We start from the raw sequence: 23,105 nt of genomic DNA, 5'->3' as shown, positions 1-23,105 counted from the left end.
GCATCCCAGACGCCGCCAGTTGCCAGGGGGCGCTTCGGCCGGGTCATCCGTTTGCCCCGCAAACTGACCCTTCAGGTGCGCGGGGATTCTGGGGGGGCGCGTGTGGCGGACACGAAAGCACTGACGTGGTGACATCAACCCGCACACCAAGTGGGGGTGGACCACGCCAGGGAGAGAGGCATGGCCTCACGATATACACGGGGCGCGCAGCCCTGAGCAGCTCAGTGTTACAGTGAGCTCTTGAAATAAAGACTCTTACAAATTGCCGCGTTGTCCGCTTCCTCCTTGCTTACAAGTAGCGCGCGTAACACCGCGCTTTAGTATGAACTTTTCACAAGTTCAATATGGACTTTTTACTCAGTCAATGAACTGTTCACAAGTTGAATATGGACTTTTGACAAGTTGAATATGACTTTTGACAAGTTTAATATGGACTTTTGACAAGTTTAATATGGACTTTTGACCAGTTTAATATGGACTTTTGACAAGTTTAATATGGACTTTTGACAAGTTTAACATGGACTTTTGACAAGTTTAATATGGACTTTTGACAAGTTTAACATGGACTTTTGACAAGTTTAATATGGACTTTTGACAAGTTTAATATGGACTTTTGACAAGTTTAATATGGACTTTTGACTCGGTAAATCACCTTATCACAAGTTTAATATGGGCTTTTGACTCAGTAAATGAACTGATCCCAAGTTTAATATGAACTGTTCACAAGTTTAATGTGAACTTTCGAATCAGTAAATCAACTTTTCACAAGTTTAGTATGAACTTTTCACAAGTTAAATTTTTACTTTTGACTTTGTTGGAGCTGATTTGTTGATTTGTAATACTCAGTTCCAGAAAGAGGATAATAAGCTTGTTACATACACGTCAGGTGGGTCGACGACAACCGTTGACTACCTGATGGTGCGTAGGCGAGATAGGGGGCACCTCCGGGACACAAAGGTGATCCCGGGGGAGGAGCACCACTTGTTTCACAGCACCACTTGGTTGTCTGCGACATAAGGGTGAAAGGTGCGACGAGAGCTCGGTGGGTGAAGTACCAACCGAGAATGAAGGTGTGGAGGTTGAAAGAGGTGACAGTAAGGGAGGCATTAAAAGAGAGGCTGAGTAGGGTCGAGGACGGTGTCGTTGAGCTTGAAAGTGGTTGGATGTCAATGAAAGCTAGTCTGTTAAGAGCCGTTGGTGAGGTATGTGGATGGACAAAAGGACCACCGAAGCACTCGGAAACATGGTGGTGGGATGATGAAGTTGGAAAGGGGATTGACGAGAAGAGGAAGAAGTTCAAGGAGTGGCAGAAGGCGACGGGTACGGGAACAGAAACAGCAGAGCATGAAAGTTATAAGGCAGCCAGGAATGCTGCAAAGAAAGAGGTAGCAAAGGCACAGGAGGCGTGTAGGAAAATGTTCGGAGAACGCTTGGATTCGGAAGAGGGTCAGAAAGCAGTATTCAGAATTGCAAAGCAGATAGCGAAAGAGAGGTGTGATGTGATGGGGGTGAGTTGCTTGAAGGATGAAGTGGGACAAATCGTTGTCGACCCAGATGGAATTAAAGGAAGATGGAAAAGATATATGGAAATGCTGTTGAATACAGGGATGGCAACATAGAGAGTAACCCAGTTTTAGGACCGGCAGAGAAGATAACTGAGAAGGAAGTTGAGGAAGCGATAAAAGCAATGGGATGGCAACATAGAGAGTAACCCAGTTTTAGGACCGGCAGAGAAGATAACTGAGAAGGAAGTTGAGGAAGCGATAAAAGCAATGAAGGGTAGAAAAGCGGGAGGGCCGACGGGAGTTGTTGGAGATATGTTGAAGGCAGCAGGAAGTTGGGTGTGAAGAGAATGACAGAGATCTGTAATCTGGTGGTGAAAGAAGGCCGCATTCCAGTGGCTGAGAACTGAGTACCCTCGTCCCTCTATACAAGGGGAAAGGTGACCCTCTAGAGTCTAGAGTGTGGCCCGTACCGAGCGATAAAGTTATTGGAGCATGGAATGAAGGTATTGGAAAGGGTGTTGGAGAGGAGGATAAGGAAGAAAGTGAAGATCGACGAAATGCAGTTTGGATTTATGCGAGGAAGAGGAACGACAGACGCGCTTTTCATTGTGAGGCAGTTGCAGGAGAAGTACATGGAGAAGAGGAAGAAGTTGTTTCTTGGGTTTGTTGATCTGGAGAAAGCATTCGATAGGGTTCCACGCAAAGTATTGACATGGGCATTGAGGAAGTTAGGAGTGGAGGAATGGTTGATCACAGTAGTGATGGCAATGTACAAAAGAGCGTGCACAGCTGTAAGGACGAAGGACCGGAACAGTGGTGAGTTTGAGGTGAAGGCGGGAGTGCATCCGGGGTCAGTACTAAGTCCACTACTATTTGTAGCTGTGATGGAGGTGCTGGCTCAGAACGTAAAGGAGGGTTTCCCGTGGGAGTTGTTGTATGCAGATGATCTTGTGTTGATTGCGGAAAGTATCTATGGACTGAAGGAAAAGATGAACAAGTGGAAGGAATGTATGGAGACAAAAGGTCTGAAGGTGAATATCAGAAAGACGAAGGTGATGGCAAGTGGTAAAGCATGTGGTGAGGTGGAAAGAACTGGGAAGTGGCCGTGTGCTGTGTGCAGGAAGGGTGTCGGAGTGAACTCCATTCAATGTACAATGTGCGCTGAGTGGGTTCATCAAAAATGTAGTGGTCTGAGAAGGTCATTAACCAGTGTGGCAGCTACATTCAAATGTAAGGTGTGCACAGAGGGAGCTGCAGATGGAGGAAATGTTGAGTTGGATCTTGGAGACGGCGTGAAGCTGGAAGGTGTGAAAACATTTTGCTACCTCGGAGACATGCTGAATGTAGAAGGTGGATCAGACTCGGCAATGGTTGCTGGAGTGAGATGTGCATGGAAGAAGTTTTGGGAACTGAGTGGCGTGCTGATGATGAGGGGAGTGTCGTTGAAGCTGAAGGGAAAGGTGTATGCTGCATGTGTGAGAAGTGTTATGATTTATGGGAGCAAGACATGGGTAATGAACGTAGAGCAGCAACGAAGGTTGGAAAGGGTGGAAATGCGAATGGTTCGACGGATGTGTAGAGTATCGTTGAGAGAGAGGAAGACAAATGATGAATTGCGAAAGATGATGGGAATAGAGCCTGTGATTGATGCTGTGAAGAGGAACAGGTTGAGATGGTTTGGTCATGTGTTGAGGAAGGATGAAAGTGACTGGTTGAGAAGAGTGATGGAAATGAATGTAGAAGGAAGTAGAGGACGGGGAAGACCTAGAAAGACTTGGCTAAAGATGGTGGAAGAAGAAATGCGGGCAAGGGGGTTAACAAGGAGAGATGCAGAAAATAGGGCATAATGGAGAAGATTGTCATGGGGACTGCAAGGCTAACCCCCGCTCTAGTAGGGAAAATGGCCTTAAAATGCATGTTGTTGTTTGTAAATCAACTTTTCACAAGTTTAATATGGACTTTCGACAAGTGTAATATGGAATTTTGACTTTGTAAATCAACTTTTCACAAGTTTAATACGGACTTTTGACTCAGTAAATTAACTGTTCACAAGTTTAACATCGACTTTTGCCAAGTTTAATATGGACTTTTGACAAGTTTAATATGGACTTTTGGCTCAGTAAATCAACATTTCACAAGTGTAATATGGAATTTTTCCACAGTAAATGAACTGTTCACAAGTTTAATATGGACTTTTCAGAAGTTTAATATAGACTTTTTACTCAGTAAATGAACTGATCACAAGTTTAATATGAACTTTTCACAAGTTTAACATGAACTCTTTACTCAGTAAATGAACTGATCACAAGTTTAATACGGACTTTTGACTCAGTAAATTAACTGTTCACAAGTTTAACATCGACTTTTGCCAAGTTTAATATGGACTTTTGACAAGTTTAATATGAACTTTTTACTCAGTAAATCAACATTTCACAAGTTTAATATGGAATTTTTCCACAGTAAATGAACTGTTCACAAGTTTAATATGGACTTTTCAGAAGTTTAATATGGACTTTTTACTCAGTAAATGAACTGATCACAAGTTTAATATGAACTTTTGACAAGTTAAATATGAACTTTTTACTCAGATAATGAACTTTTCACAAGTTGAGTATGAACTTTTCACAAGTTTAATATGAACTTTTTACAAGTTTATTATGGACTTTTTAATCAGTAAATGAACTTATCACAAGTTTAATATGAACTTTTCACAAGTTTAACATGAACTTTTTACTCAGTAAATGAACTGATCACAAGTTTAATATGAACTTTTGACAAGTTTAACATGAACTTTTTACTCAGAAAATGAACTTTTCACAAGTTTAGTATGAACTTTTCACAAGGTTCATTTTGACTTTTTACTCAGTAAATGAACTGTTCACAAGTTTAACATGAATTTTTACTCAGTAAATGAACTGCTCACAAGTTTAATATGAACTTTTGACAAGTTAAATATGGACTTTTTCCACTGTAAATGAACTTTTCACAAGTTTAATATGGACTTTTCACAAGTTTAATATGGACTTTTTACTCAGTAAATGAACTGTTCACAAGTTTAATATGAACTTTTCACAAGTTTAATATGGACTTTTCACAAGTTTATTATGGACTTTTTAATCAGTAAAAGAACTGTTCACAAGTTTAATATGAACTTTTTACTCAGTAAATGAACTGTTCACAAGTTTAATATCAACTTTTCACAAGTTTATTATGGACTTTTTAATCAGTAAATGAACTGTTCACAAGTTTAATATGAACTTTTGACAACTTAAATATGAACTTTTTACTCAGAAAATGAACTTTTCACAAGTTTAGTATGAACTTTTCACAAGTTTCATTTGGACTTTTTACTCAGTAAATGAACTGATCACAAGTTTAATATGAACTTTTGACAAGTTAAATATGAACTTTTTACTCAGAAAATGAACTTTTCACAAGTTTAATATGGACTTTTTACTCAGTAAATGAACTGTTCACAAGTTTAATATGAACTTTTTACTCAGTAAATCAACATTTGACAAGTTTAATATGGACTTTTTCCACAGTAAATGAACTGTTCACAAGTTTAATATGAACTTTTTACTCAGTAAATCAACATGTCACAAGTTTAATATGGACTTTTTCCACAGTAAATGAACTGTTCACAAGTTTAATATGGACTTTTCAGAAGTTTAATATGGACTTTTTAATCAGTAAAAGAACTGTTCACAAGTTTAATATGAACTTTTTACTCAGTAAATGAACTGTTCACAAGTTTAATATCAACTTTTCACAAGTTTATTATGGACTTTTTAATCAGTAAATGAACTGTTCACAAGTTTAATATGAACTTTTGACAACTTAAATATGAACTTTTTACTCAGAAAATGAACTTTTCACAAGTTTAGTATGAACTTTTCACAAGTTTCATTTGGACTTTTTACTCAGTAAATAAACTGATCACAAGTTTAATATGAACTTTTGACAAGTTAAATATGAACTTTTTACTCAGAAAATGAACTTTTCACAAGTTTAATATGGACTTTTTACTCAGTAAATGAACTGTTCACAAGTTTAATATGAACTTTTTACTCAGTAAATCAACATTTGACAAGTTTAATATGGACTTTTTCCACAGTAAATGAACTGTTCACAAGTTTAATATGAACTTTTTACTCAGTAAATCAACATGTCACAAGTTTAATATGGACTTTTTCCACAGTAAATGAACTGTTCACAAGTTTAATATGGACTTTTCAGAAGTTTAATATGGACATTTTACTCAGTAAATGAACTGATCACAAGTTTAATATGAACTTTTCACAAGTTTAACATGAACTCTTTACTCAGTAAATGAACTGATCACAAGTTGAATATGAACTTTTTACTCAGTAAATCAACATTTCACAAGTTTAATATTGAATTTTTCCACAGTAAATGAACTGTTCACAAGTTTAATATGAACTTTTCACAAGTTTAACATGAACTCTTTACTCAGTAAATGAACTGATCACAAGTTTAATATGAACTTTTGACAAGTTAAATATGAACTTTTTCCACAGTAAATGAACTTTTCACAAGTTTAATATGGACTTTTCACAAGTTTAATATGGACTTTTTACTCAGTAAATGAACTGTTCACAAGTTTAATATGAACTTTTCACAAGTTTATTATGGACTTTTTAATCAGTAAATGAACTGTTCACAAGTTTAATATGGACTTTTGACTCAGTAAATTAACTGTTCACAAGTTAAATATGAACTTTTTACTCAGAAAATGAACTTTTCACAAGTTTAGTATGAACTTTTCACAAGTTTCATTTGGACTTTTTACTCAGTAAATGAACTGATCACAAGTTTAATATGAACTTTTGACAAGTTTAATATGAACTTTTTACTCAGTAAATCAACATTTCACAAGTTTAATATGGACTTTTTCCTCAGTAAATGAACTGTTCACAAGTTTAATATGAACTTTTTACTCAGTAAATCAACATTTCACAAGTTTAATATGGACTTTTTCCACGGTAAATGAACTGTTCACAAGTTTAATATGAACTTTTCACAAGTTTAATATGGACTTTTGACTCAGTAAATTAACTGTTCACAAGTTTAATCTGGACTTTTTACTCAGTAAATCAACTTTTCACAAGTTTAATATGGACTTTTGACTCAGTAAATTAACTGTTCACAAGTTTAATATGGACTTTTTACTCAGTAAATGAACCTTTCACAAGTTTAGTATGAACTTTTCACAAGTTTCATTTGGACTTTTTACTCAGTAAATGAACTGATCACAAGTTTAATATGAACTTTTGACAAGTTAAATATGAACTTTTTACTCAGAAAATGAACTTTTCACAAGTTTAATATGGACTTTTTACTCAGAAAATGAACTTTTCACAAGTTTAATATGAACTTTTTACTCAGAAAATGAACTTTTCACAAGTTTAATATGGACTTTTTACTCAGTCAATGAACTTTTCACAAGTTTAGTATGAACATTTCACAAGTTTAATATGGACTTTTTACCCAGTAAATGAACTGTTCACAAGTTTAATATGAACTTTTTACTCAGTAAATGAACTGTTCACAAGTTTAGTATGAACTTTTCACAAGTTTAGTATCAACATTTCACAAGTTTAATATGGACTTTTTCCACAGTAAATGAACTGTTCACAAGTTTAATATGAACTTTTCACAAGTTTAACATGAACTCTTTACTCAGTAAATGAACTGATCACAAGTTTAATATGGACTTTTTACTCAGTAAATGAACTGTTCACAAGTTTAGGATGAACTTTTCACAAGTTTAGTATCAACATTTCACAAGTTTAATATGGACTTTTTCCACAGTAAATGAACTGTTCACAAGTTTAATATGAACTTTTTACTCAGTAAATCAACATTTCACAAGTTTAATATGGACTTTTCAGAAGTTTAATATGGACTTTTTACTCAGTAAATCAACTTTTCACAAGTTTAATATGGACTTTTTACTCAGTAAATTAACTGTTCACAAGTTTAATCTGGACTTTTTAGTCGACAGTAAATAATACACGAAATACTAAAAGTTGTGAATGGGTGTGACACAACAGTTCGTCCTTGCTGATGCTTGGATTACCATTCGGAGTTGAGGTTTTCCGTTGTTCGGTCTGCACCACTGAGTCCTCGCTATAGACGACCCCGTGGCCATGGTGTGGTTGACCTGCAAGTATGACCTTTGGTCGGTCACCAAACTACATGCTGATTCCAATGTACCCCTCCACCGGAATTGCGCAGAATGGATCTGGGAGGCGGAGCCAACAACGGAGTGAGGCACAGTCAGCGAAGGCGGAGTCGGGAAAGTGAGAATAACATAGGGGGCGGGGTCCTGGCAGTTCGAATCACGTCATCGACACGGGCAGGAGACAAGGAGCGGGATCGAAAGAAGGGCACGATGGCCGGTTACGAGAAAGGATCGCACGCTGGGGTTCTCCGGCGAGACCTGCTTCAATTAGAGGTCTCAGCAGCTCGGCGGGACCTGCGCTCGTTCCCGGGTCCCCCCTTCCCGGTCCGAAACGAGTCCCAACTCGGGTCTCCCGCCGACGGGCCCGTTCAACGCAGGGCCAAGGTCTCGGGAAGTCGCCGCGGTTCCGAGTCGAGACGCCCTCCCAGCGGTCCCGGTTCTGGCGTTCTGTCCGACTGGTCGCTTGTGGAGATCGAGGGCGCAAGGCCGGGCAGGGCCCGCGCTTCGGATCCGACACCTGGAGCCGCTGGGGCAGACCTGACGGCGTTGCTGGCCGGACTTCGGCTGAATGGGGAAGCGCGATTCAGGTACGGACCAAGAAGACCCGGCCTCGGACTACCTGTCGTTCCCACTCATTGTGTTTGTGTAGACCGTAAGATCACCGGTTATTCGGGACCGCATCACGGGGTATCCACGTGGACTTTGCTCGATTTGTCACGTTTCCGTTACCTGACAGGTGTGTAATCAGTAATGGTCGTTTGTAGTCCTTTTGACCGTGCCCGTCGTCATACTGTGTGCTCTTTGTTAACTTTGACCTGGACCGGGGGTCGTGGGTTCAACGAGAGTGAAAAATACTCGTTGATTTGGACATTTTTGGCTGATTCTCCTTTTCGGACAAAGTGCCTTTTATTTCCAGATGGTACATGAAATAACCTCGTAAATTATTTGGAAGAACGAGGTGTGGGTGGGTACATGTGTGTCTTTGTCGTTATCCGTGTGGGTGTGGGTGGTGTGGGTGGTGTGTGCTCATATGGCACGCACTGTTACTTTGTTGACTGTACTCGAGGGAATGTGTGTGTGTGTCGTTGTCTTTGTGTGTGTGTGTGTGTGTCGTTGTCTGTGTGTGTGTGTGTGTCGTTGTGTGTGTGTGTGTGTCGTTGTGTGTGTGTGTGTGTGTGTGTGTGTCGTTGTCTCTGTGTGTGTGTCGTCTGTGTGTGTGTGTGTGTGTCGTCTGTGTGTGTGTCGTTTGTGTGTGTGTCGTTTGTGTGTGTGTGTCGTTTGTGTGTGTGTGTCGTTTGTGTGTGTGTGTGTGTCGTTTGTGTGTGTGTGTGTCGTTTGTGTGTGTGTGTGTCGTTTGTGTGTGTGTGTGTCGTTTGTGTGTGTGTGTGTCGTTTGTGTGTGTGTGTGTCGTTTGTGTGTGTGTGTGTCGTTTGTGTGTTTGTGTGTCGTTTGTGTGTGTGTGTCGTTTGTGTGTGTGTGTGTCGTTTGTGTGTGTGTGTGTGTCGTTTGTGTGTGTGTGTCGTTTGTGTGTGTGTGTGTGTCGTTTGTGTGTGTGTGTCGTTTGTGTGTGTGTGTGTCGTTTGTGTGTGTGTGTGTGTCGTTTGTGTGTGTGTGTGTCGTTTGTGTGTGTGTGTGTCGTTTGTGTGTGTGTGTGTCGTTTGTGTGTGTGTGTGTCGTTTGTGTGTGTGTGTGTCGTTGCCTGTGTGTGTGTCGTTGCCTGTGTGTGTGTCGTTGCCTGTGTGTGTGTCGTTGCCTGTGTGTGTGTCGTTGCCTGTGTGTGTGTCGTTGCCTGTGTGTGTGTCGTTGCCTGTGTGTGTGTCGTTGCCTGTGTGTGTGTCGTTGCCTGTGTGTGTGTCGTTGCCTGTGTGTGTGTCGTTGCCTGTGTGTGTGTCGTTGCCTGTGTGTGTGTCGTTGCCTGTGTGTGTGTCGTTGCCTGTGTGTGTGTCGTTGCCTGTGTGTGTGTCGTTGCCTGTGTGTGTGTGTCGTTGCCTGTGTGTGTGTCGTTGCCTGTGTGTGTGTCGTTGCCTGTGTGTGTGTCGTTGCCTGTGTGTGTGTCGTTGCCTGTGTGTGTGTCGTTGCCTGTGTGTGTGTCGTTGCCTGTGTGTGTGTCGTTGCCTGTGTGTGTGTCGTTGCCTGTGTGTGTGTCGTTGCCTGTGTGTGTGTCGTTGCCTGTGTGTGTGTCGTTGTCTGTGTGTGTGCCGTTGTCTCTGTGTGTGTGTGTCGTTGTCTCTGTGTGTGTGTCGTTGTCTCTCTGTGTGTGTGTGTGTGTGTGTCGTTGTCTCTGTGTGTGTGTGTGTCGTTGTCTCTGTGTGTGTGTGTGTCGTTGTCTCTGTGTGTGTGTGTGTCGTTGTCTCTGTGTGTGTGTGTGTCGTTGTCTCTGTGTGTGTGTGTGTCGTTGTCTCTGTGTGTGTGTGTGTCGTTGTCTGTGTGTGTGTCGTTGTCTGTGTGTGTGTCGTTGTCTGTATGTGTGTGTCGTGTGTCGTCTGTGTGTGTGTGTGGTGTCGTCTGTGTGTGTGTGTCGTTGTCTGTATGTGTGTGTCGTGTGTCGTCTGTGTGTGTGTGTGGTGTCGTCTGTGTGTGTGTGTCGTTGTCTGTGTGTGTGTGTCGTTGTCTGTGTGTGTGTGTCGTTGTCTGTGTGTGTGTGTCGTTGTCTGTGTGTGTGTGTCGTTGTCTGTGTGTGTGTGTCGTTGTCTGTGTGTGTGTGTCGTTGTCTGTGTGTGTGTGTCGTTGTCTGTGTGTGTGTGTCGTTGTCTGTGTGTGTGTGTCGTTGTCTGTGTGTGTGTGTCGTTGTCTGTGTGTGTGTGTCGTTGTCTGTGTGTGTCATTGTCCATGTGTGTCGTTGTGGGTGGTGTGTACACATATGGCATGCACTGTTATGTTGTTAGTTGAACTCGAGGGAAGGCGTGTGACCGGTGGGGTGCACACTGTCCCACATTAGAACTCCAGCGTGAAAAGATGAACTAAATCAGAGACTTCCTGCTATTTATTTTCTTGGCATTGCTTTTTCTACATGGGTTGCTTTCAGCCAGGCGCACGACCAAGTTGTAGAACATTCCAAATCCAGTTTGTCACGGCATCGTAGGACTGAAAGCATGCTTGAATTTTACTAGCAACTACATCACTGCAGGTCTGAACTGACCAGATGGTGGTGATGAAATTCTGACTAATAAAAAGGGAGTTTAACTTGGAGGAACAACCTTACTTTCATCCTTCTGTGTGTCGTTCAGAGGTGTTTCTGATCTTGCCTGCATTGTCAGTTTCCATGAAAACTGGTAATCCATGTTGGAGGTACACTCACTGAACATCGCACCCCGGCCGTTTATTGCGAAGTTTAAAAAGAACAAGGAGCTGATTCACACCACCTTTTGGGTGGTATGAGGATTAGATCTGTGTAATATGAAAGCTAAATCTTGAATGGTTTTTGAAATATCGTGTGCACCAGCCAAGCTGCCAAGATGGTTGCCATGGCAACATAATTCAGTCAATCACCGCGTAATGTAATTAGGTTGAGATAATGTCATGATGAATATATATCTGCAATATGAAAGCTAAACGTTCAATGGTTTTTCAAATATCTCGTACACAAAAGTACGTAGACGGATGATCGGTCTGTTGGTCGGTCGGACAAAGCTAATTTTAACGTTGTCAAAGGGGTGGGGAGCCGCTTAGCGGTTAGGGTGCCGGCTTGGGATCCTAGGATCCTGGGTTCGAATCCCGGTCGATCGCTGAATTAACGCCAGGGGGGTTGACTCAGCCTGTCATCCTTCTGAGGTCGGCAAATTGAGTACCAGCTTGCTGGGATGAATGATCCCGGTGTGTACCCCGATTTAGAATAGGTACACCGTATCCCTGCGCATCGTAAGAGCGTGACCAAGGGTTGGCGTCAGGAATGGCATCCGGCTATAAAAACATTGCCTCAAACAGGGAACCATGATTGTCATGGGGCCCGCAAGGCTAACCCCCGCTCTAGCGGGGAAAATGGCCTTAAAACGATCATTCATTCATATTCATTCATTCATTCATTCATAGGGGTGGGGGGACAAAAAAAAACTGAAACAAACGAGATTTCTACCGTTTTTTGGGAAAATAATTTGAGGAAGTACAAACTAGGCCATGTTTGTTCTTGTTACCTTTTACTCCCATTCGTTAAGTTTTGTGATTTTAAAAGTAAATGTTACAATCTTGTCAGCTTACAAGTCGGGTTTTCTCACTTTGCTGGGAATCATGTCACACAGCACAACTTTGGGATAATATGGTTTTTCTGTAGTTGCTGTGGCAGTCGCAGCAGCAGCTGATGCTCACTCACCTTGACCTTCAAATGTTGGTAAGATCATGTGAGTTACAGGGGGGCTTTAACCAGAAGAGTATTCTGTCATTAACTTAAACTAGGACGTGCCCGTACGTGGGTGCCCGTTCCTTGCCAATAAAAAAAAAAAAAATGTCTTCGCCCATGCATGCATGGGCGTGCCCATGGGCCCATGGGCGTGCCCGTAAGTGCGTGATGTGACCGTACAATGAATGTATCGTCCCGACGCCGCAGCTCGGATGGCGCTGCAGTTAATCGGGCCTGTATCGGCAGAGTTATTATAAACGTGTACTACAATCGATCGTACCTTACAACAATCAACACAGATTGCAACGTCAAATAAATGAATACGCTCTCAAATGTGGCGTCCGAGGCAGCGTCTGCTCGCCACGTTCAGCATCAGTACGTCGTCACTATGACTATCCGTAAGTCCGGAAGTGACGTCCATGGCTGACATGAGTCATTTGACTGTCCGGAAGGTCGCATATCGCAGTTACGATGAATCGCAAATTAGTTTTAATTAGTTTTAAAACATAGTTTAACGCCAACATAGTTTGCCAACGTGAAATAAATGAATACGCTCTCAAATGTGCCGTCCGAGGCAGAGTCTGTTCGCCACGTTCGGCACACGTGATAGCTCGCTGCTCTCTGATTGGTTGAATCGTTTTTTGGACATAGCTCGGTAACTACTTCTCCGATTAATATGAAACCTTGAAAAGGCACATCCTCAGATCCCCAGCAATATATCTGGCAAGTTTCAAGTATATCGGACCCGTGGTTGTCGAGAAACAGCGGTCACAGACACACACACATACACACACACAGAGATTACTGGAATTATAGATAGATGTGTAACGTGAAACAATAACAAGTACAATGTGCTCCACACTTTTGTGAATATAACTGAAGCCAGCAACGCTGACAACGCATTGGGGGGCACTGACTACTGGTGTCATTCTGCAACATGACAATGCTATTGACAATGACATGCCATTGACATGACATTGCATTACAAGGCCACAAAGCAAAAAACGGAATATTCAATTATACACTTCAAATCATACCATTTACCAAATGGTTTTCAAGAAAAATGAAGATTTAGTTTATTTTGAAGAAGAACAAGTCGATGAGTTCTGTCTGGCGCACTCTCCTTTGAAGAAGATTTTGTGACATCACTGCACTTAACTTATTAATTCCATTAACTAACACTACTTTGCTACAATCACAGGCTTAATGGGCGCAATGGCCTCCCCCTGTTTTGAGGTTCCTTGTGAAGGAACTCGTTGTATTGTCGTGTAAAGTGAATGTGGAGTGAGTCTTGTGCCTTTGTGGGTCACCTGGACTTGTCAGTCACGTGCACAAGTGAAGTGGAAAAACCAACCAGTATACAATGGGAAAAATACGCGGTCAATCGAGCGGTGTGTGTGCGTACGTGCGCGTGTCATTGGTTGTTATCTCCATATTCTGGTTTCAGAAGGTGGAACTGAATCCTCCCAAGTCTCGGAGTATTCACCTCTTTTGTAGTAAGATATCGTGTTTCATGGACCAAGTCGTGAAGTTTACTTGTTCTCAAGGTTTAGTTCTGAGGGGTCCTTTGAGGATCATCACCGAGGCCCGGCCAGCTTCCAACTGTAGTTTTTTGTTGTAATATTCCCAGGGATGCTTTTCAATATCTCCATAAGAAGAACCACCTTTAGAGGCCATTTTTCCCCACAGAGCGGGGTTGGCCCTTTTTGGGCACCGTAGGCCCCTTTTTGAAGCAATGTTTTGTGGCCAGATGCTCAACTTGCCGGTACTCAATTTGCCGACCTCGGAAGGATGACAGGCTGAGTCAACGCAAGATCTCCATGTGGTTCTTGTTTCATCATTCCCATTGCTCCAATTATCACTTGTCCAATTTTTGTGCTCTTCAGCTTCCAGGATGTTTGGACTTCATTCACGAGATCCTAATATTTGATACTTTTCTTGATTTCTGTATTGTTTAGACCAAAATCGCTTGGTACTGACAATGCCAACTGACAAAAATTGCCAATGCCTTATTTTCCTTTGTTGTATCTAAGTACGATATCCAGTCATGATACTTTGCTTTCCATGATCACGCTCAATGGGATCATTGGATCGTATGTGAGCATTACTTCCTTGTTTTCAGTGATCGCTTTTGGTTCATGTTTCCATTAGTTTTCTGAAATTGCGATATCAAAGTGTTTGCAGATGTGCCAGTGGATTACACTTCCTACTTTGTTATGCCTTTATGTGTACAGCTGTTCTGACATGAGTTTTTTTACATCCCGATATTAGATGGCTCTTACCTCTGCCACCAAAGGTTGGCGGAGGTTATGTTTTTACCCCTGTCTATTAGTCTGTCTGTCTGTCCTATCACGTGTTGAGCCCGGCGAGAAAGAAACTTTGTGTGTCTGATCATCCATGCTGTGGCGAACCACAAAAAGTGGGCATTAGGCATTTCTCTCTCTCTCTCTCTCTCTCTCTCTGTCTCTGTCTCTGTCTCTGTCTCTGTCTCTGTCTCTGTCTCTCTCTGTCTCTCTCTCTCATTCTCTCTCTCTGTCTCTCTCTCATTCTCTCTCTCATTCTCTCATTCTCTCTCTCATTCTCTCTCTCATTCTCTCTCTCATTCTCTCTCTCATTGTGTCTCTCTCTCTCTCTCTCTCTCTCTCTCTCTCTCTCTCTCTCTCTCTCTCTCTCTCTCTCTCTCTCTCTCTCTCTCTCTCTCTCTCTCTCATTGTCTCTGTCTCCTCTGTCTCTGTCTCTGTCTCTGTCTCTGTCTCTGTCTCTGTCTCTCACTCTCACTCTCACTCTCACTCTCCCTCTCTCTCAGCTGTGTTGGCTGTTTGCGCTCTTGGCCTGCTTCCTCTTCTTGCATGGCTGAGCTCGTTGTTTTTAGCAGTATTTTAGAGCTTGGACTGTGTACCCCGCCGGGACGTGTTGCCCTAATAACCAGCTGCCCATTGGACCATGGACTTTCCTGCCTGCTATCTCTATGTCACCCGGTTGTTGTGTGGATGGTGCTTGAGTGTGTGGTGACTTGGTTTCATTTATCGATGCTTGTTGTAAGTTATTGTGCTTATTGTCTTCATGAGGATTGTTTAGGTTCTGTGTAAGGCTTTTACACAATTATTTATTTATTTCCTAAGGACTGTGCACCTGCCTGTTTCTGCCATCCTTCCCAGGAAAATTGTTTTGTATTTATTGAGTATCCCTGAAGGATACTCAATAAAACCAAAAATTTATTGTGGCATCGTTCTAACCTTAATATCTGACATGATTTAGACCTCGTTAGGAGTAAAGCGCATTCTCTGCTCAGATGCATTTTACAATTAATTTGCCTTGGGTACGGTCATTTGCAGTGTTATTCTCCAGCATGTAGGTCACCACTCCAGCAGTGGTTGCAGTTGTGGTTAAAGCAGTTGACATGCGGGCCATACACCCGGATATATATATTCAGGGTATTCACATTGAAATGAAACAACTTTGAAGCCTTGTAAATTTTTATTGAAGAATGCAAACAGAGGAATATTCACACAGCTCAAAGTCAGTATGCTTGAGTTTCATTTGGTATATGGGTACATATCATTCAGCTACATTAGGATACGTGCGAGTATACACTCAACATGTGTACCATTTATAGCATGGACTACGTCACAACGGTACTCATTTTCCCTCCACACTTTTTCTAACATCTCGGAGGTTACGGAGGCCACTGCCACTGTGATGCACTCTTTCAGCTCAACAATGTCCTGCACCTTAGTGTAGTACACTTTGCACTTCACATAACCACACAGAAAAAATCGAGCAGGATAAGGTCAGGCGATCGCGGTGGCCGGGAAATGGGTCCGTCTCTACCCAGCCAGCAGTCTTGCACCCAGGCATCAAGGAAGGAGCGGACATCACAAGACCAGTGGGGAGGAGCCCCATCCTGCTGGAGTATGAAGGTCGGTTGGCAATCCTCTACCTGGGATGCCATGAACAGCTGCAGCATGTCTCAGTACAAATGGCCTGTCACAGATTTTTCTTTAAAGAAAAATCGGCCAACAATCCTGTTATGCAGAAGACTGCACTAAAGTTAACTTTTGGACTGTTGCTTTCGATCTCATGGGATTACATGTGGATTCTCCGCTCCCCAGATGCGGCAATTGTGTTTACTATCGCGCCCACGTGTGAAATATTGCTTTGTCAGAGAACATGACCCGGTTCAGATACTTAGGGTTGTTGTCCAGACAGTGGAGCACATGCACAGTATATGAGCACATGCCAAATTTTCATCCATGCATACGGGTCTCTTCTGGTCTGTGGTTCATTGTCGAGTGTAATACGGAATCGTCGTTGCGCTAGGGTAAGTGACTTCAATTCAGCCATCCATAACACAGATGTCACCTTTTCTTGTAGGGTCATCATAATTGAATCTGTAACAAAAAATAAACTTTAACGTCAGAAATGTAGATACATGGTGTGGTAATTAATTGTAGTGTTTGTATAGGTGTGCTTGTATGTATGTATGTATGTGTTTATATATATATATATATATATATATATATATATATATATATATATATATTGTTGCGGATCTCAGCGCCGGCCTTCTCCCCTTACCAAGGGGGGGATTAGTCCCCTTGTCTTTGACTGACCGACGGGACCCGGGACCTATGACGTCCTTCCCGGACAGCGCGAAATAGGGTCGTAGGACTAGAATCACTAATACCTAATTACTCTCGCTGCCCAGAAACGAGGAAATAAGCCCTGCACGAATCACGTGCTGATAGAAGACGCCGAGCGGTTTTGCGTACACGTGATCCGCGCCATTATAGATGGAACCCGATTCAAGCAACCTTAATTCGTACCACGCTTAGTCAATGATGGAAAACACGAAGGCGATCGAATTGGAAGAAAGAACAAGGTTTATTTACACTATTCACAATGATGAGAAGAAGATGAGACACAGGGCAATCCTTAAGAACAGTCTTAACTTAATACCCCAGACAAACGGGCCCGTCGCACACACAGACACACTCACACGGGGCTTGCTGATGAAGGTCAGGTTGATGGTCACCAGCGCGTCCAGGGATGGCTTCCATGCAGCTCTCTCTCCGGTCCCCAGCTCGTACCGCGAAGATGGATCCCGTAGCAGGCAGGAGCTCTCCACGTGCCGTTGGCACACACGGTATAATACGGGGCGAACGGTGGGGTCTGGGTTCTGGCGGTTAACACTGGCGGCTATTGCCGCGTTCACTCGCGTGGCTGTGTACGTAATAGGCGAATACAGTTCAAAGCCTTGCAGCGCTGACACAATGAAGTGCTCTCAATGGGCTCACCGTAAAAGTCCTTCCACCCCTCTTCTCTGCGAGTCCTCACCGCAAGCCCCTTTCCAACCAGTCCTTTCGTACGAGTCCTTTTGTGGTAAGTCTTTCCTCTCGTGCAAGTCCTCGACCAAGGGCTTTGTGCCAAGGCTTTTATAGGCACGCCCCGCGAACCTTCTAGCACTTGCCAGACTCGCCTTACCACGCCCTATCACGCCATGCCCTTAGAGCCCTGGTTGGCTGGTGGCCCTTACCGTCATCGCCTCTGACGCGCTGTCTTGACGCCGCCCCACTCTGAGCCCGCGCTCCTCCCCCTTCTCAGGCCTACCTCGTGCTACTCGACTAGCGAGCGAACAAAGGGCAGCGAATGCTGCTGGCAGCCAAAGCGTAACAAACTGCTGTGGGTAGCCCAAAGCATAACAAATTGAGGGATCAGCCAAATGGGGCGCGGGATGAATTATGCCCAGAGGTGGAATTGGAGGGTGGCGCAAAATGAAGGGACCTAAACTCATGTCTTTACACAACGCAGATATCACTCGTGGAAATGGCCTATACTCACACATACTATGACATAACTAATACTCTAAGGGGGCCTACGTGTTGCTTGTGGACTAACTATGGGGGGCAAACCCTTTAATGATGTCATATGTACAAATCTCAAAACCGTAGCTATATATATATATATATACATATATATTGTGTGTGTGTGTTTATGTATGTGTGTGTATGTATGTATTGTTGATGTCCGGCTTCCTTCTTGTAACTACAGTGCAGTAACTGGTCTTTATTTTGATTTCAACATTCTCAAATTTTTACATAAGAAGTTATACGGATTCGAAGTTGTTTAATTTCAATGTGGACACCCAGTATGTATACACACTAGTGGGGTATGCTTACACATACATTGTGTAAGCAATAACAAGCCATGCTTCATATGTAGGTACATAATAAATAGAAGCTTTATGATTGTCGGCAAGCATTACTGACCTCCTGCTAAATATCAATTCAGCTTTTATTTATTTATTAATTTGCTTATTTATTTTACGGACGCGTTTATGGTTTTTGCATAAATTTTCATTGAGATTTTAATTTCATGGTTTACAATTATCGAAATTACAATTTTGAAATGCGAGATATCGATTGAGGATTTTTTTTTTTTTTTTTTTTTTTTTTACAGATGGGTTACGTTTGTTTACGTAAATTTTAATTCACAGACACTTTCTTTTTTTCATTTACGGGAATTATTGTCGTGTTTATTTTATAGCTTACAGCTATAGAAATTACAATTTTCAAATGCTAGATATCAATTGAGTTTTTAAAATGTACTCATTGATGTTTTTTTTAACGTAAATTTTCATTTACAGACGCTTTCCGACGGATCTGTGATTTTTCCCATTGTGCCCACTTGGATGTCTGTTGGCATGCCAATTTTCAGCTTTCTACAACACCCGGAAGGTGTGCCGAACATTAATATGTCACTCAGTCAGTCAGTGGTTAGAAAGAGCTAAATTCTAAATCTGATGAAATCCTCCATTTGGAATTGTTTATTTGATATGAAACAACCAAAATTATCACGACTTTTAAAATAATACTGTTATGTTTGTGGGGGGTAGGCATGAAATACCTTAAGGAAGTTCAGAATGTGTAGATTAGAATGCTCCGTATGCTGCCAAAAATCCATCTCGATGTACGTAAGTAGGCCGTCTGTCTGGGTAAGAGCGGTTGCATGTCGCCATAAGGAGGGTGGTTTGTGCTAATTCATTATAGGGTCTGTAAGGTTAAATTCCCTTGCACGTGCTTGCTTACTGTGATCTTCCCCTCCGTCTTTATTACAATTAAAAAGCCCGCCAAACAACAACTATAACAAATGGACTCATTCGCTCACCATGCTGCCAGGTCCGACAGAAACAGCATTTGCCGATCGACAAGGGAATGACGTCATCCAAACATTCCCGAACAGAGTTTAGACTCCGCCCCCCCCCCCCCCCCCGAAGACTCGTAATGAAGAGGCCATGCCTTCGTGATTGGTGGAGGCACAATGGATGATGGAATAGCACTTGGTGATTGGACAGAGTGTGACGCCAGTGGTCAAACATTCGAGAGCTGAAGGAAAGAGAAGCTGTCTCGCAATCTTGGTCTCTTTTCCCTGGCGTTTGTTGGAGGCAGTCGCATTTCGCTTCTCTTTGTGCTGGCGGTTGTTGGAGGCGGTCACATTTTCTCTTTGTTCTGCCTTGGTCGCGGGCGGTGGCGCATCTTTGGGTCATGTGCGCTTTTGGAAAGAGACTGAACAAGAGAGGTTCGGCGCAGTTGGCATCACGAGAAGTACCTCACGTTGGGATGTGGAGGAGCGCGACTCCGAGCCATTTTGTGCGCTTCCCGCATGGTGGTTTGGAGGCGACGAACGTCGACAAGCCCTCGGTTAAACTGCCAAGCTGAGTGCCGGCCGATTACCAAATCATTTTATTTTATTTCTCCCTGTGTCTGTAATTGAGTCCACGTGGAGGGTCCCTCACTTTCACCTATTACTATTAATTTTTACCTCAATATTTTTATTGTGCTTGCATTATTTTCATTAAATCATTAGTTGTTGAATTTCAATTTCTTGTCTGGTTTCGGTTCTTTGTTTGTGGGTTCGGATTAACCCAGTGTTGGCCGTCTGATCGGGTAAGACTTCAAACCTTCCCACGAGCGCGAAAAGAAAATCCCGTCAAGTTTGAATTATGCCTCGGAGTTAAAGTACGCCTTTTCCCCCATCCAAAACCTTGATCTTTTCTTCCCCTGTTAATTCACCCCAGATCCACTTTTCTGAAATACCGACTCCTTTCCTGGAAGTCATATCTGTGTCGTGTTTTTTTTTTTTACCTCTCCCACCCCCGCCCGCCCCCTTCCCACACCTCCTCCCCACAAGTCTCTCCCTCCCACAGATCTCCTGATGTCCCTGCTCTCAAATGTTGTACTTGAGTGCTTCCCTCTCTCTCCCCATCTTGTCTCCCGCTCCCTTTATTATGTCTTGCGTTCGTTTTTGTTTTTTTGTCATTAATGTTAGCTCTTACACGAGCCTTGATCTTATATACAAAAACAAAAACAAACAAACAAAGTTTCAGCCATTCGTCCTCTTGGGGTGTTTACCCCGGGGACGCGACAATACTTTTATTTCAAAGAACCTTTGATCAATGTGTCAATTTTGCATTCTAACAAGTTTGTGAACTCTTGGTACATATATAATTGATTTTCTTTTTTTACTTGTCCTGTATATAATATATATGAATATATATTTTTATACTTGTACTGTATTATTATTAATTTCATTAATTAATTATGCAATAGCCAAACACATTGTAGGACACCGTGTCATTACCCTCTCCCCCCACCGCCCCTTCATTCCCCCACCGCCCCTTCACAAATTTTGCTTCTTCATTCGGTTGCCTCCCTCAACAAGATTGTGAACGCATACACCTACTCCTCTACCAATGTACAGGTAGTTCTATAATTGTAGAGCTATCTTTAAAGAGGTGATGGCTAGCAATTATTAGCTGTCTGCAATAGTGTTCAACCTTGGCAGACTACAAACCAATCATTACCTAAACCAATAGCATTGAGATGCTGACAGCTCAGGTATGCTTGCTGTTGGACCATAACCTGGTCTTTGTTCAGAGTTGTTTGAGTGTTTTGTTATCGGTTCAAGAATACAGGATGGACCTTGCTCTGAAAGTCCTCTTTGATTGCGTCAAAAAAACAATTCCTTACTTTATACATCTTTGACTTTGGATGCAAGGACCTAATTCTGATTTGAGTTATTGTGACTTGGAACTTGGATGAGGGATTCGATGGATGAAGTTAACGTTTTCTTTTCTAAAGCTTTACTTGTTTAGAATATTTCAACTCATCATGGTTTTTGTTTTTTTTACCTTAAAATCAGTTATTATATTGGAGTCTTGCGGTCTCAAATTCTAGTCCTTGTGTACCAAACCTGAGTTACGAAAATGTTCAACATGATGTAAATGAGGCATTTTAGCTCTCTACCTGATGTTGCACCTCTTGAGAATTTTTGTCAAGCCTTGATGAGGCCATTGTGGAATTATCAAAATTCCATGGTCATTCCGACAGGGTGGACCTGCCTCTGGTTAATTCAATGGGCCCATCTAGTTGTTGTGTATTCAAAATTCTGTATATTTTGTGGACTGTTCGATGATCATCTGAGGATAAATGTCTGTTGGAAGATCAATCATCGTCTCCCAAGACCTTGAATTATTATTATTAGTCTATTAGATGCAGTCTATTCATTCATTTCTATATTGGTAATTACTGTATCTGTCAAGCTTGGGTGTCTGTTTCACCTTTGCCGCACTATCAGGCAAGGTATGTCAAATCTGGCCTCAAAATGGCAGATGCCATTTTAGTCTCTTCTGCTGGGCAAAGTCTTTGTCTTGCTTACAACTGCGCTTCGAAGTTGGGTCGACAAAATTGTTTTGCGCTGTTATTGGCAATTAATCAGCCCTGTGGGCTAGCTTCATTTCCCTCACCTGTTCCCGAAGGGATGGGCAAAGGCTATTGTAATCGTCCTGTTTGCCCGTGAGTCTGCACCTATATGAATATCCATTTATTCCCCTCTTTTCCACTGTCATTATGTTTGTCTCGGTCCTTTGTTCAGCTCTTCCTTGAGCCAAAACACCTGCACATAAAGACTTGCTGCTAGAGGTTCATTCATGAGATATCTTCAACCTCAACGTAAGTGGAAACTTTTTCTTGCATGAGCCGCATCTCCAACATGGCTTCGCTTTATGGGCACCAGTTCAAAAACCTTCCTTTTCAGCCTTTATTTCTCCATAGCATATGGAAGAGGCATTTATAGGTGTGTCCTGTATCGTTTGCCGAACTAAGCTTTCTCAGTGGGAAATTTGCCTTAAATGGCTGATAGGGACGGACTTCTTTTTCTGCATAGTCTCACATGGCGGAGGACCTTGATCCATGGCATGGACGTTGAAAGATGTTAGCATTAACTTCGAAGACTTCAGAAGAGAATTTCAAAATTGACACGATATATGGGATTTGAACTTGGAATCCTCGCATTGTGAGCTCCGCACTCAGATGTGTACGAAACAGGCCAACCCATTTATCTTTCTCACTTGGAATGTTCCTGCCCATGTAGGTAGCGGTCACCCTCATGTTTTTCGTTTCTTTGTCCCCAACCCCCTCTAACTGCCCCACACCACATTCTTAGCACTTAATGAAACTTTCATTAAAAAACCTCTGAAATGGTATGTAAAAATACCACTGGCTCTTTGACTTTCTTTTGTGAACCATAGTTTTGTGATTGGCTTTACTTGCATGGCACCAACCATGGTCGCATGAAACAGGATTTGCTCCTTGTTGTGTCGCATCTGCTTCCGTTGTTCAGCATATTGTTCCTTTCGTAGCCATTTTGGCAGTTTGACGGTGACATTGGCATTGCAATAAGGAACACGACGTTGAAAGGCAGTGTTGTTGAAAACTAGTCTTTGTCTGGTTCCCTATGTGCCTTCCAGGCAAAGTTTTTGCATTCTTGTTGTGGAAGGAATGCTAACTACGGCGGGCTGCTCGTGTCTCGACACGCGTAACTCGCACACGCCTGCCCACCGAAGTACAGGAATAAACAGGGATTTTGTTGAAGCCACCGATTTTTTTTTTCTTTTGATTTTTTTTTTTTTTACTTCATATTTTGCTTCTCCACCCTCAAACATTATTGCTGCACTCTGGGAAGGGTTTGTGGTTGCCAGGGTGGGAATGTCATTGAAGCC

At 42.4% G+C, this 23,105-nt stretch overlaps 1 protein-coding gene across 1 annotated transcript in view; it reads left to right on the top strand.

Moving 5' to 3' along the window:
* Nucleotides 1–7,858: 7,858 nt before the first annotated feature.
* LOC137433979 (Wilms tumor protein 1-interacting protein) overlaps nucleotides 7,859–23,105 on the top strand; it is an 88,962-nt gene continuing 73,715 nt past the window's right edge. Inside the window, exon 1 of the mRNA XM_068126526.2 lies at nucleotides 7,859–8,300. Coding sequence (XP_067982627.2) covers nucleotides 7,924–8,300 — 377 coding nt within the window. The 5' untranslated portion in view covers nucleotides 7,859–7,923. The remainder of the gene's footprint in view (nucleotides 8,301–23,105) is intronic.

Source organism: Myxine glutinosa, chromosome 10 (genome assembly GCF_964187855.1).
Source record: "Myxine glutinosa chromosome 10, kmMyxGlut1.1, whole genome shotgun sequence".
NCBI classification, from domain to species: Eukaryota; Metazoa; Chordata; class Myxini; order Myxiniformes; family Myxinidae; genus Myxine; species Myxine glutinosa.
This window is presented reverse-complemented; position numbering and strand designations above follow the sequence as displayed.